The 12884-nt window shown below is 34.6% G+C and overlaps 1 protein-coding gene and 1 pseudogene across 3 annotated transcripts in view; both read left to right on the plus strand.

Annotated features, from left to right (window-relative positions):
• CCDC138 (coiled-coil domain containing 138) overlaps nt 1-12884 on the plus strand; it is a 71462-nt gene that overhangs the window by 18221 nt on the left and 40357 nt on the right. For all 3 annotated transcript variants that reach the window (XM_033124289.1, XM_033124291.1, XM_033124290.1), the window contains 3 exons: nt 2686-2763; nt 2877-2984; nt 5865-6029. In XM_033124289.1, the coding sequence (XP_032980180.1) occupies nt 2686-2763; nt 2877-2984; nt 5865-6029 (351 nt within the window). The remainder of the gene's footprint in view (nt 1-2685; nt 2764-2876; nt 2985-5864; nt 6030-12884) is intronic.
• On the plus strand, nt 3421-5024 carry LOC117032697 (ubiquitin thioesterase OTUB1-like; annotated as a pseudogene).

The raw sequence follows: 12884 nt of genomic DNA on the forward strand, positions 1-12884 counted from the left end.
CAGGTTGGATTTGGCCCACAGGCCATAGTTTGCCAACATCTGGCATGATGAATGATATTTGAAATTGCTAAATAAAAAGCTAAATTATTTCTGTGACTCACATAGTAATTTATGATAGCACTGGATATAAATAAATTTGCTTTAGTTGTAGTAGTAGTAGTCGTAGTAGTAGTTTCCCATTAAGTTTTGCCAAGCTGAGGAAACAAGGATTAATGTTTCAGATTCATCAGTGGGAAAGAGTCCCAAATGAACAGTCCAGGCTCACAGTTGAAAGCAGCAAAGGGTTGTACCCTAAGAGGCGGTGAGTTAGAGGTAGATAGAACCCTCCTCAAACTGAAGCCTGTCTTTCACTGATCTTACTTCCTGATCAGATTAAGGTGATCAGTGCCCATTTTAAATACCTAATAGAGGAAAGGATGAGCCCACTCTGAAAGAAAATACATGTATAAAAAGTGTAATTTTTTTCTGTCATTCTATACAAAAATTAATAAGCGCATTAAAAGAGAATTGTACGACTAAATATGAAGAGAAAAAAAACCCAGACAATATGAACATACCTACAGGTCATCCAGATATTGGAGTGAATAGGAAATGACTTTAAAATAATGATTAATATGTTCAAGAAAGTAGAAAAAATTGAGAATTTCGTTAGAGAATTAGAATCTATAAGGGAATTAAATTGAAATTCTAAAAATGAAAACTACAATAATTGATTTTCAAATCTTCAATAAATGGGTTTAACAGCAGATGAGACACAGCAGAGGACAGGGTTAGTGAACTGTTAGTGTCATGAAAAGTCTTGAAATGAAAAGATCAAGTGGAAAAAGAATAGAAAATCCTTGTCTCCTCAGCTTGGCGAAACTTAATGGTAAACTACTACTACTACTACTACTACTACTACTACTACTACTAAAGCAAATTTATTTATATCCAGTGCTATCATAAATTACTATGTGAGTCACAGAAATAATTTAGCTTTTTATTTAGCAATTTCAAATAACATATCATTCCTCATGCCAGATGTTGGCAAACTATGGCCTGTGGGCCAAATCTGACCTGACTACTGCCTATTTTTATAAATAAAGTCTTATTAGACGTGGAACTTTAAAAGTTTGACGTGGGAGTTCCAAAAAGATTATAATAGGGCAAAAGCATAATATGTGAAGAGATTATGGCCAAGAATTTTCTAAAACTGGTGAAAGACACCAACCCACAAATTTAAGAAATTATGTTAACCCTAAATAGGATAAATTTTGAGGAAAACCGTACATAGGCATGCTATTTAAAGATAGCTGAAAACTTCGGATAAAGATAAAATCTTAAAAGCTGTCAGAGAAAAAAAAAGACACTTTCAATGAAGGAACAATAAGACTCATGACTGACTTTTAAAGATGAAATATCATGTACCTTAAACATAAATAGACAAGAGAGACAAACTCCTCTTGTTGTATGAGGCTAGAATAACCTTGAAACTAAAGCTGTTAAGAACAGTGCTAGGAAAAAAAATGCAAACCAGTCTCGTGAATATAAATACAAAATTTTTGAATATTAGCAAATTGAATCCAACAATACATGAGAAGGATAATATGTACAAATAAGTGGATTTAGTTCAAGAATACAAGAATGGTTTATCACTTGAAAATTAATGCATTATCTGATAAAAGGAGAAAAATCATTATAATTTCTATGATACAAAATTCGGCACCAACTCATGATAATTACTAGTGATAGAAAAGAGCTTCTTAATTCTGAAGTATTAGAGTATCTAAAAACACAATCCAACTATAAATTCATGCTTAATGCAAGTTACTGAAATATTTTCTCTCTGAGACCAGAACAAAATAAAGGTGCTTACTGTTACTATTTCTATTGAACATTATACTGAAAGCCCTGGTCAATGAAATAAGGGGGGAAAAGATAGAAAGTGAGGATTAGAAAGGAAGAAATAAGAATTACCGACAGATGACATGATTATGTACCTATGTATATAGGTCTCCAAATGAGTATACAGACAAGTTATTAGAATTAAGCAATTTTAGGAGAACCTTTGGATATAAGTGCAATATACAAAAATCAACTGTATTTCTATGTAATAATAAATAGTAAATATTATTTATTGAAAGATACCATTAGGTAATAGCATCAAAAAACATTAGCCTTCCAGGAGTAAATCTAAAGAAAGATGTGTAAAACATGTATGTTGAAAAGTACAAAATATTATTAAAAGACATTAAAGAAGACTTAAATAAACTGAAGGCTGTCTTATGTTCATGAGTGGAAAGACTCAATATGGTAATGTCAGTTTTTCCCAAATTAATATATATATTTAATCCAATCCCAATAATTCATTACATTGCATACTTAATGATTTGTATACTTTTCTGTACATACATTATTATAGTTCAACAAAAATTTCAAATAAAAGACATTTCCCATTAAAACGAATACTTGTAAGATGTTAGGAGACTTAAAAATTTTTCATAGAATGAAATAAACGTATATACTATTAATGTTTTAGGGGCAAATGGTGATTTTTATCTGTGATGTTTCATCATGAATGCTATTTCTGTTTTGTTACATTGCTTGGTTATGCAGACTAGATAAGATAGTAAGTTACCTAGAAAACTTTTGGTATGAAATCGGCTTAATGATTATATTGAAATATCTAACATTTTTCTACTTTAGTTAAATGAAGTAAGTGAAGAAAACAGGAAGATGGAGATTCAGGCTAAAAGAGTTCAAGCTCGTTTAGATAATTTGCAGGTAAGTTGTCTGCTCTCCTCTTTTGACACAAGTGAATTTTAAAATTATTGCCTTTGGATTTTTCTCACTTTTAATGTAGTTGTTCTTTAATTAATGCATCTGTACTGTTACAGAGGAAGTTTGAGTTTATGACAATACAGAAATTGAAAGGAAATGCTCATGTTGCTCACGAAATGAAAAGTTTAAAACAAGAAAAAGTACCAGTTTCAAAAACTTATAAGGTATGATATTATTGACTATTTCTCCATTGGGAAAAGAGGAAATTTTCTTTTTGTTCTTTTAATCTTTTTTATTTCGTTTAGCAAACATTCTTTTTGGTGTGAAAGGATTCACCATAATAACCTTTTACAGAGAAATATCTCTAATATTTCAAATATGCTTTTATTTGCAAAAACAAAACAATATTTCAGCAGTGTTTTAGGCACAGTAACACAAATCACAGGACCTTATAAATAAAGCTTAATAACAGCTTTATTATTCGTTGTGTTCTGAGATTCCACAGGCCTCATTGTTACTTTTCTATCAAAACTGCAGTCCATCCCTTGGATGGCCTCCATGTATTATTTAAATTACATACAGTAACATAATGCATAGGTCCTTAAGGGTACAGTATGATTAGCTTTGACAAATGCCTATACTCATGTCTACAGCTAGATATAGAACATGTCCATTACCCTGGAAAGTTCCTCATGTACCTTCCCAGTTATTCCCTGTAAGAAGTAATTGTTGATCTGATTTCTATTACCATAAATTAATTTTACCTATTTTAGAACTTCAGTCAATGGCGTTGTATAGTATGTACTCATTTGTGTAAGGCTTATTTTGCTCATTATAATGTTGAGTGTATCAGTAGTTTGTTCCTCTGTATTACTCCATAGTATACCATTGTATGAGTATATCACACAGTTTGTTTATCCATTCTTTTGATAGACTCCCAGACTGTTTCTAGTTTTTTTGTCTATTATGAATAAAGATGCTAGCAATATCTGTGCACAAGGCTTTTTGTAGGCAATGTGTTTTCATTCATCTTGGAAATATTACCAAGACTGGAAAATCTGGATCATAAGGTAGATGTGTATTTGACTTGAATGAAACCGCTGAACAGATTTCTAAAGTGGTTGTACCATTTTATCCTTCTACTGGCCATGTATGAATGTTCTGGTTGCTCCACAATCTTGTCTACATTTGGTGTTTTTAGTCTTTTTCATTTTGACCTCCAGTGGGCGGGCAGCGATATCTCATTGTGGACTTTAATACTTTTGTAAATTCTCTAGTTCTTTTCCCACATTGGGAGTGCAGTGCTGTTTAAACATGGCAGTGGTGGAACCTCAGCAGCAGAGGCAGGAGCTGCTGTTGGGCTGTGATTCCGACAGTGTTAACTGGCCTGTAATGGAGCTGTCGTGGCTCAGCAGGGCCACAGTCAGCGGCAGGTGGCTGTGCAGAAGCCTCTGGTCTCAGAGCTGCTGGAACTCTTACGTCCTGTACATGGAGTGTGCAGAGGATGACATCCAACAATAGAAGGTCGAGGACCTCCACAGAAAGAACTCACATGGGTATATTGGCACAGCCGGGCCTGATGGGAACTGCTGCTCTCGAGCTTTTGGATTCTCTTTCTTGGAGGTGCTGCTGGATGTCAGCAAGGAATTCTAGTGGTTCAAGGCTGTATCTGCCAAGAGACAAGAGGACCTGGTGTCCCAGGGCTTCATGAGTTCACAGCTGAGGATTTCCGTAGTGCTTTTACAGACCAGATTGAACAGGTGGAGAAGCAGACCACAGTAGCCGACCTGCTGGTAGACCTGGAACTACCTGGTGGTCTACCTGCAACTGCTCACCCCAGGCTACCTGCATTGTGAGAGCTGTTCTTCAAAGTCATCGAGGGTGGGCGGACTGTCAAGGAGTTCTCCCAGCAGGAAGGGGAGATCATGCACAAATAGAGAAACCACACCCACATCATCACATTGGCCCAGGCCCTCACAGCGAGGGTGGCGACACAAACCTGCAAGGTCTACCTTTTCTACTGGCCTGGGCCCTATGATTTTTTTGTGCCAATAGGGCTGGCCCCAGCCTGCCACTTCCCTGCCTACTCTCCCCTCTGCCAGGTGTCAGATATGTACAAAGGGGTTTTTCTGTGTGTAGTTGTAAGGTCATATTTCATGACTCCTACCCCCTCCTTTTCCTGGCATGGATACAACCTTCCATGGATGTTGGTGATGAAAAAATTTTAAATTAAAAAGGAATTGGAAAAATGTGGAGCATTTATAGTCAGGTATTGAAGATGATTAAAATTTTCATGTAAAGATTTTATTTGAAGAAATTTAAAAGTTGCTCTTATTCAGAATAATATAACGTTTTGTTTTCAGTCATCTGATTCTGCTTTTATAGTTTATTTGCTTAATGTTGCTTTTTATTAGTTTATTAATTTGCTTTTATATTTCTGTCTTTTCAGATTTTTAAAAATCAAGTTAAGTCTAGCATAGTTCCCTGCTTCAAGTGAATGTGTGACAAATGTTGAATTAAATGGGCTAAAAATGATTTCAAGGCATACTAAAATCAGTGTAACTGAATTTATAAATTTTTTTCTCCCATTTTGGTAGACTCAGAGAACAGGATTTCCAGGAAAAAAAATTCATATCCTGTTTATAAAATGTTGTAATGTAAAGACAAAGAAAGAAACAGCATTTTGGAGAAGAAAATATAAAGTTCCATGGTGGAAATTGTTTAACTTTTGAAACCTTTAAATTTGTTAAAGTCTTTTCTTTATGGTGGTTCATGCTCTCAAGTTAAGGCCAGTTTTACTTTTCTATGTTATCACACTTGGATAAAGAATTTTTATGAATGTTCTCTGTTTTAGTAATAAGGTGTAGTACTTTCAATTTCCTTGTGATGGGTTTTTCTCCCCTTCTCTGCCAGCATTTAACTTGTTCCTAATGTTAATTGGAGAGTTTTAATTTGGAATTTCTTTCATTTAGAGCTTTTTAAATAAAATTTTAGTGAAGTGCTTTAGGCAAATTATTCTATAATCACTCACCAAATTTAAAACTTGCCTTTGAAGTTTTATGAGATTGTGAACTAAAATGTTTGATTTAATTTTTTACATATAGTTACCACTTAACGCACAAGTTTATGAACTTTTAACAATCTTCATGGATTGGATTTCGGATCATCACCTTAGTAAATTGAAAAGTGAAGAGTCTGGAATGGATGGTGAAAAGCCTGTACTCGGATTTGCTTCTCAGAGAAATGAGATTCAGGAGAAGTGTGTAAAGGTTTGTTTTTTTTCAATTTGAAATATATGACTTAGTAGACGTGAAGATTAAAAAAGGAATGCCTATGGTATATTTTACAAAAGAAAAAATATTGAAAAATATTGAAAGTGTTTTTGGTAGAAAACATCAGTCAGTAGTCAGTTCTAAAAACATTCATTTCAGACTTAATTAAAATTATTTCCTATTATATTTTTCTTAACAGGATGGGAATTTCTTTTTAAGAATAGAGGCCAGAAATTAAAAACATATCCCAAAATGGAAAAATAATTATATATTAGAGTTAGGCAAATGTGATGTGAACAGTTCCTGACACACATCATTTTAGGATTCAGTCCCACTAAAATAATTTTATTTTGCATTTTGTCATGAAGGGATAAAAAGTCTTTTCAAGAGTCTTTTCATTAACAAAGAGAAATGACTGTTTTCTTAAATTACAGGCATTAATTTGGATATTGGTAGTCATAATTTCTAGTTGGTATAAATTGTCATTAGAGATTGACAGTTATATTCCACAAAAAGTACATTAAAGCTTTGAAGACTAGACATCTAAAGTTGTTTGTTTGGTTTAATGTTTTCTGAAGCAATTTCATGATTATTAAATACAGGCCAGGGTTTCATATTGGGAAATTATTTTCAGTTTTCATCCTTACCTAAAAAGTTTCTTCTAAGTGCCATTTGTGCTAGGGAGAATAATGACCCCCCAGGATGTTCATATCCTAATCTCTGGAACCTGTCAGTATGTTCTGTTACATGGAAGAAGCGAATTAAGATTGCTAATCAGTTGACCTCCAGTTAGAGATTAACCAGGATTATCTGGTGGGCCCAGCAACAGGAGTTCTTAAAGCAGACAAAAGAGGTAGATGAGTAGGTCAGAGAGACTCAACCCATGCTTGCCAGCTTTAAAGAGATGGCCATGAGCCAAGAAATGTGGATGGCTTCTAGAGCTAGGAATTATCCTCGGCTGACAGCCAGCAAGAAAATGAGTACCTCAGTCCTCCAACCACAGAGAACCGAGTATTGCCAACAACCTGAGTGACCCTTCCCTACCTCCAGAGAGGAACACAGCTCTGCTGACACCTTGATTTTAGCTGGTTGAGATTCATATCAGATTTCTTACCCCCAGAACTGTAAGATAATAAATTTGTGATCTTTAAATCAGTAAGATTGTGCTAATTTGTTATGGGAGAATAGGAAACAAATACAGCTTTTTTACAATTTTGTGTCTTTTAGCACCTCGATCAACTACTGTGTCTATATCTTACTTCAGGAGAAGCTGCTAATTAAGAAGGCCTGTAGTATTAAAGTTCAGTGGTGAAATTTCATTTGTTAGAACTGGATGCAATAGGGCAGTACTAGGGTGTTAAGGCTAGCAATTGACAATTTTAACAAGTGGAATACAGATCATGTAATATTCTGTTTTTATGTCAGATTAATGGCCTAAGAGGAGGCTATTTAGCACATGTTTGTCACAAGATTCTTTTTATCATTCTTCAATATAGTCATTTGTTGACTTATTCTGGACTGACAATTTTTGTGGAGCCTAGATACTTAACTGAAATTTTACTTTCAATTTATGGTTACTAATATATTAGTAAAGGTAAAAGAGTCTTAAAGCTTATGAATAGCCTTCTTAATAAAATAAGGGAAGGATAAATAGTACCAAATTAACAAATTATTTAAGTGAATATTCTTGTAGCCAACACAAGCATTATGATTTTTGTTTAGGAATCTGTACAATTTTTTATTGTAAAGTAATGCAGCCCTTTTTTTGAAGCTTTCATAACAGCATTATTGTATGAAACACTGGCTACTATATTTATTTTAAATATATTTACTAGAATAACTCAAATATTTTTGCAAAATATTTTCTGCCTTTAAAAACTTCTGAAGCATTTTGTATACTTTTTTACAGTTGTAACCCATTATCATTTGAGGATTGATTTAATATTTAAAAACAAAAACCATTGGGGACTAAATATGGTATATTAGATAAATGATCAAATTGGTATATCATATAAGACTGATTTTTTTGTGTGACTCAAAAAGAGATAGGTGGAATGTTTTCAAAGAAATTGAGAAAACAGTAATTCAGTACAACCCTAAGTGGAATCTGCTGAAATGTGTTAAAAATGATGGTTGGGGTGGCCAGATGGCTCAGTTGGTTAGAGCTCGAGCTCTGAACAACAGTGTTATTGGTTCGATTCCCACATGGGCCAGTAAGCTGCGCCCTCCAAAACTAGATTGAAGACAACGAGCTGCCGCTGGGCTGCCGGCGGGGCGGCCGGATGTCTCAATTGGTTAGAACGCGAGCTCTCAGCAAAAGGTTTCCAGTTCAATTCCCACATGGGACAGTGGGCTGCGCCCCCTGCAACTAAGACTGAAAATGGTGACTGGGCTTGGAGCTGAGCTGCGCCCTCCACAACTAGATTGAAGGACAACGACTTGGAGCTGATGGGCCCTGGAGAAACACACTGTTCCCCAGTATTCCCCAATTAAAAAAAAGGAAAAAGAAAAAATGATGGTTGACAAAAATATCTGTAGAAGATTGACATCATCAAAATGGCAGACTAGGAAACTCCAGGTCCTCATTCCCCAATGGAGACACTGAGTTAACAACAATATACAAACCAGAACCTGTTTGTAAGAATTCTAGAGATGAGTTTAGAAGCTATAGCACTCAGGCCAACACATAACTAGGAAGAAACTCCATCAAAAGCGATAGGAAAATTTCTGGCATTTGGATGCCCCTAACTTTTCCAGTGTAGTACAATGCACTCAGGAGAAAACATTCCTGTATCATAGCTCCTTCCTTGGGACAAAAACAAGAGTGGACTGTGCATCCAACATTTTAGCTTGTTGGGCTGGTTGCAGGGCTGGTTGCAGGACTGGTTTCTGTTCTACCTGAGTCAGGGTGCTGACAGGAACAGTGGCATAGTTTGGAAACCTCAGAAAATAGACATGAGTGTTGTAGTACATTAGAGTTGCATAGAACTATACTTCCACAGGCAGATGCCAGGAGAAGAAAGAGGTTGGACTCCTGAGAAGAAACAGGTCAGCCACATTGGAAATTAAGACAGTTAAAAACACAGATCGTTCAAATATATGGTGATGGAAGGAGAACTGACTCCGGGTGGTGAACACACAATGGGATTTATAGATGATGTAATACATAATTGTACACCTGAAATCTATGTAATTTTACTAACAGTTGTCACCCTAATAAATTAAAAAAGACAAACAAAAAACAAGCAAACTACAGATCGCTAGAAAAGTTTAGAAAGACTAGCTGGGCTGATTGGTGCAGGTCTTCCCCTGCAAAAAGTCAGTCGTAAAGACTGGGAGAGGTGGTGGTGTTTTTCAAATGCCCAAATCAAAAAAATCACCAGACATACAAAGAAAAAGGGACAGATGGCTCAATCAAAGGAACAAAACAAAGCTCCAGTATTGAGCCATAAAGAAATGCAGCTCTCTGAACTTCCAGACAAAGAATTTAAAAACTCTTAATGGAGCTCAATGAGCTAAAAGGGAATACAAATAGGCAACTAAGCAAAATCAGGAAAACAATGCATGAGAAAATTGAAAATGACAACAAAAAGATAGAAATTATAAGAAAGAACCAAACAAATTTTGGAGCTGAAGAATACATTAATTGTACTGAAAAATTCATTAGAGAGCCTCAGCAGCAGACTTGATCTGGCAGAAGAAAGAATTAATGAAGGTGAAGCAGGTTATTTGAAGTCATCAAGCCAGAAGAGCAAAAAGAAAAAAGAATGAAGAGAAGTAAAGAGAGCTTAAGGGACTTAGGGGGCATTGTCAAGTAGACCGAGTAGACTAATGTATGTACTATGGGAGACCCAGAAAGAGAATAGATAGAAAAGGGCAGAGAAATTATTTGAATACGTAACAGCTGAACACTTCCCAAGTCTGAGGAAATAAATGAACATACAAATTTAAGAAGCCCAACAACTTCTCACTAGGATAAACACAAAAAGACCCACTCAGAGACACATTATAATCAAACCATCAAGCGTCAAAGACAGAACCTTGCAATCAGCAAGAGAAAAGCCACTTTTCACATACAAATGTGCTTTTATAAGAATATCCAGATTTCTCAGCAGAAACTTTGCAGGCCCAAAGGCTCTAGGATGATATATACAAAGTGCTGAAAGAGAAAACCACCCACCAAGTATATAATATCTGGCAAAACTGTTCTTCAAAAATGAAGACAGTAAGACTTTCCCAGAGAAACAAAAGTTCCAGAGTGCATTACTATTAGACACACAATACAAGAAATGCTGAAGGGAGCCCTTCAAGTTGAAATGAAAGGCCACTGGACATCAACATGAAGTTACATGAAAATAGAAAGTTCTCCAGAAAAGGGAAATGTGTGGACAAATACAGTGACCTAAAGTGTAATTTTGGTTCATAAGTCTCCTTTAATTCTTGCATAGAATTTAAACAAAAATTTAAAAAATAACTATAAATCTATATTAATGGGTTATACAATATGTAATAATGTAATTTGTGACATCAATAGTAGAAGGGATGGTGGAGCTCCAAAGGAGTAGAGATTTAGTAAGTGACTGAAGTTTACTTTTTACCACTTTAAAATAGATTGTTTTGACTTTAAGATATTTTGTCTATTATTGTAATTGCATTAGTAACCTCAAAGAAAATATTTAGAGTGTACAAAAATGAAATTAGAAGCAAATTAAAGCATGTCACTACAAAAAAATCAATGAAATATAAAGGAAGCAGTAAGCAAAGAAAGGGACAAAACTGTAAGACATACAGACCAAAACTAATAAAATGGCGATATTACGTCATTCCCTATTAGTAATTACTTTAAATGTACATAGATTAAACCCCCCAATCAAAAGGCATAAGATTGGCTGAATTGATTTTTTTAAAAACTAGCAGTTTTTAAAACTGCTACAAGAGTTTTAAAACTCTTTTTAAAGAGTTTTATTTGCTGTCTACAAGAGACTCACTATAGATCTAAGGACATGCATAGGCTGAAAGTAAAAGGGATAGAAAAAGATATTCCATGCAAATAGTAACCAAAAGAAAGCAGGGATAGATCAGACAAAGTATCAGATAAAATAAACTTTAAATCAAAAAAGAGACAAAGAGGGCCATTCTATATGATAAGAAAGGACCTATTCATCAAGAAGGTATAAGTGATAAATATTTATGCATAACGTATCAGTGTTCCTAAATATGTAAAACAAACATTAACAGAATTGAAGGGAGAAATAAATGGCAATACACGTGAAATTGCTATTAGAAAACTTGAGTACTCCACATTTAGTAATGTATACACCATCGAGACAGATCATAAATGAAATAGAGGACTCGAACAACATTATAGACTAGTTTGACCTAACACACAGAACACTCCACCCAACAACAGCAAAATATACATTCTTCTCAAAGGGACATCTCGTAAGACAATCTACTGAATGGAGAAAATAATTTTCAAATCATATTTGATAAAGGACTTCCATCTTGAATATAAAAACCCCTTACAGCTCAATAATAAAAAAGATAAATCTAATTAAAAATTCGCAATGTGTCTGACTAGACATTTCTTTAAAAATCATATGCAAATTGTCAACAAGCACATGAATTGATGCCCAAGAACATTAGCAGTTTGGGAAGTGCAAATCACAACCACATTGAGGTATTACTTCATACCCACTAGGATGGCTAAAATGTAAATTGAAACTCATACACTACTGGTGAAAATGTAAAACGTTGTAGCAACTTTGAAAAATAGTCTGGGAGTTCCTGAAAAGAGTAACTATGGATTTCCCACGTTAGTCATCAGTTCCGTTCCTGGGTATGTACTCAAGAGAAATGACGGCATATGTACACACACAAACATGTACATGAATGTTCATAGCAGCATGATTCATAACTGCCAACAGTCCGAATGTCCATGAACTGACAAATGGTTAAATAAAATGGTATATGTATACAGTGGAATATTATTTGGTGATAAAAATGAGTGACGTGTTGAAGCATGCTACAGCATAGATGAATTTTGAAAATTTAACCGAAAGATGCAAGTCACAAAAGACCACATATTATAGGATTCCATTTACACGAAAAATGCCGAATAGAGAAAGGTAAATCTATATTTATATTAGATTAATCTATATTATAGGTAAATCTATATAGAGAAAGTAGATTAGTGGTTGCCTAGGGCTGGAGTGGTTGGGGAAAAGTTGGGGTGACTGCTAATGGTTAGTGTTTTGGGGGCAGAGATGATGTAAATATTCTAAAACTAATTGTGATGGTAGTTTCACAACTCTGAAATTACTAAAAATCATTGAATTGCACACTTTTTTAAATTTTTGTAGATCAATTTTTATTTTTCCAGCCTTTAATAATTTTTTTTTATTTTTCAATTACAGTTGACTGAATTGTACACTTTAAATGAGTGAATTGTCTGGTGTGTGGATTATATCTCAGTAAAGCTATTACCAACAATTAACAGCCACTACCACAACAAAAGCAAAATGTAACCAGGCCTACACGGTGCTCTTGATCTTAGTGTCTTGTCTCCTCAGTCTCTTTAAACTTGGGACACATCACTTCCTCTACCTCTCTTTTTCACTCTCATTTTTTATGCTAATAACTTGTTGAAGAGTCTAGGTCAGTTTAATATTTCACATTCTTAATTTTTCTGCATGCTTCCTTGTAGTGTTACATAACTTGTTTTGTGGCAGAGATACCTTATAGATAATTCTGTGTACTTTATCTTGTATACATATGTGTAGTTCTGTTTCCCTCTAAAACAAAGCACTTTTCATTCTTTACCAATTTTAAATCTTATAATACAGGGTGGGG

The sequence above is a fragment of the Rhinolophus ferrumequinum genome, chromosome 13 (assembly GCF_004115265.2).
Source record: "Rhinolophus ferrumequinum isolate MPI-CBG mRhiFer1 chromosome 13, mRhiFer1_v1.p, whole genome shotgun sequence".
Classification (NCBI taxonomy): domain Eukaryota; kingdom Metazoa; phylum Chordata; class Mammalia; order Chiroptera; family Rhinolophidae; genus Rhinolophus; species Rhinolophus ferrumequinum.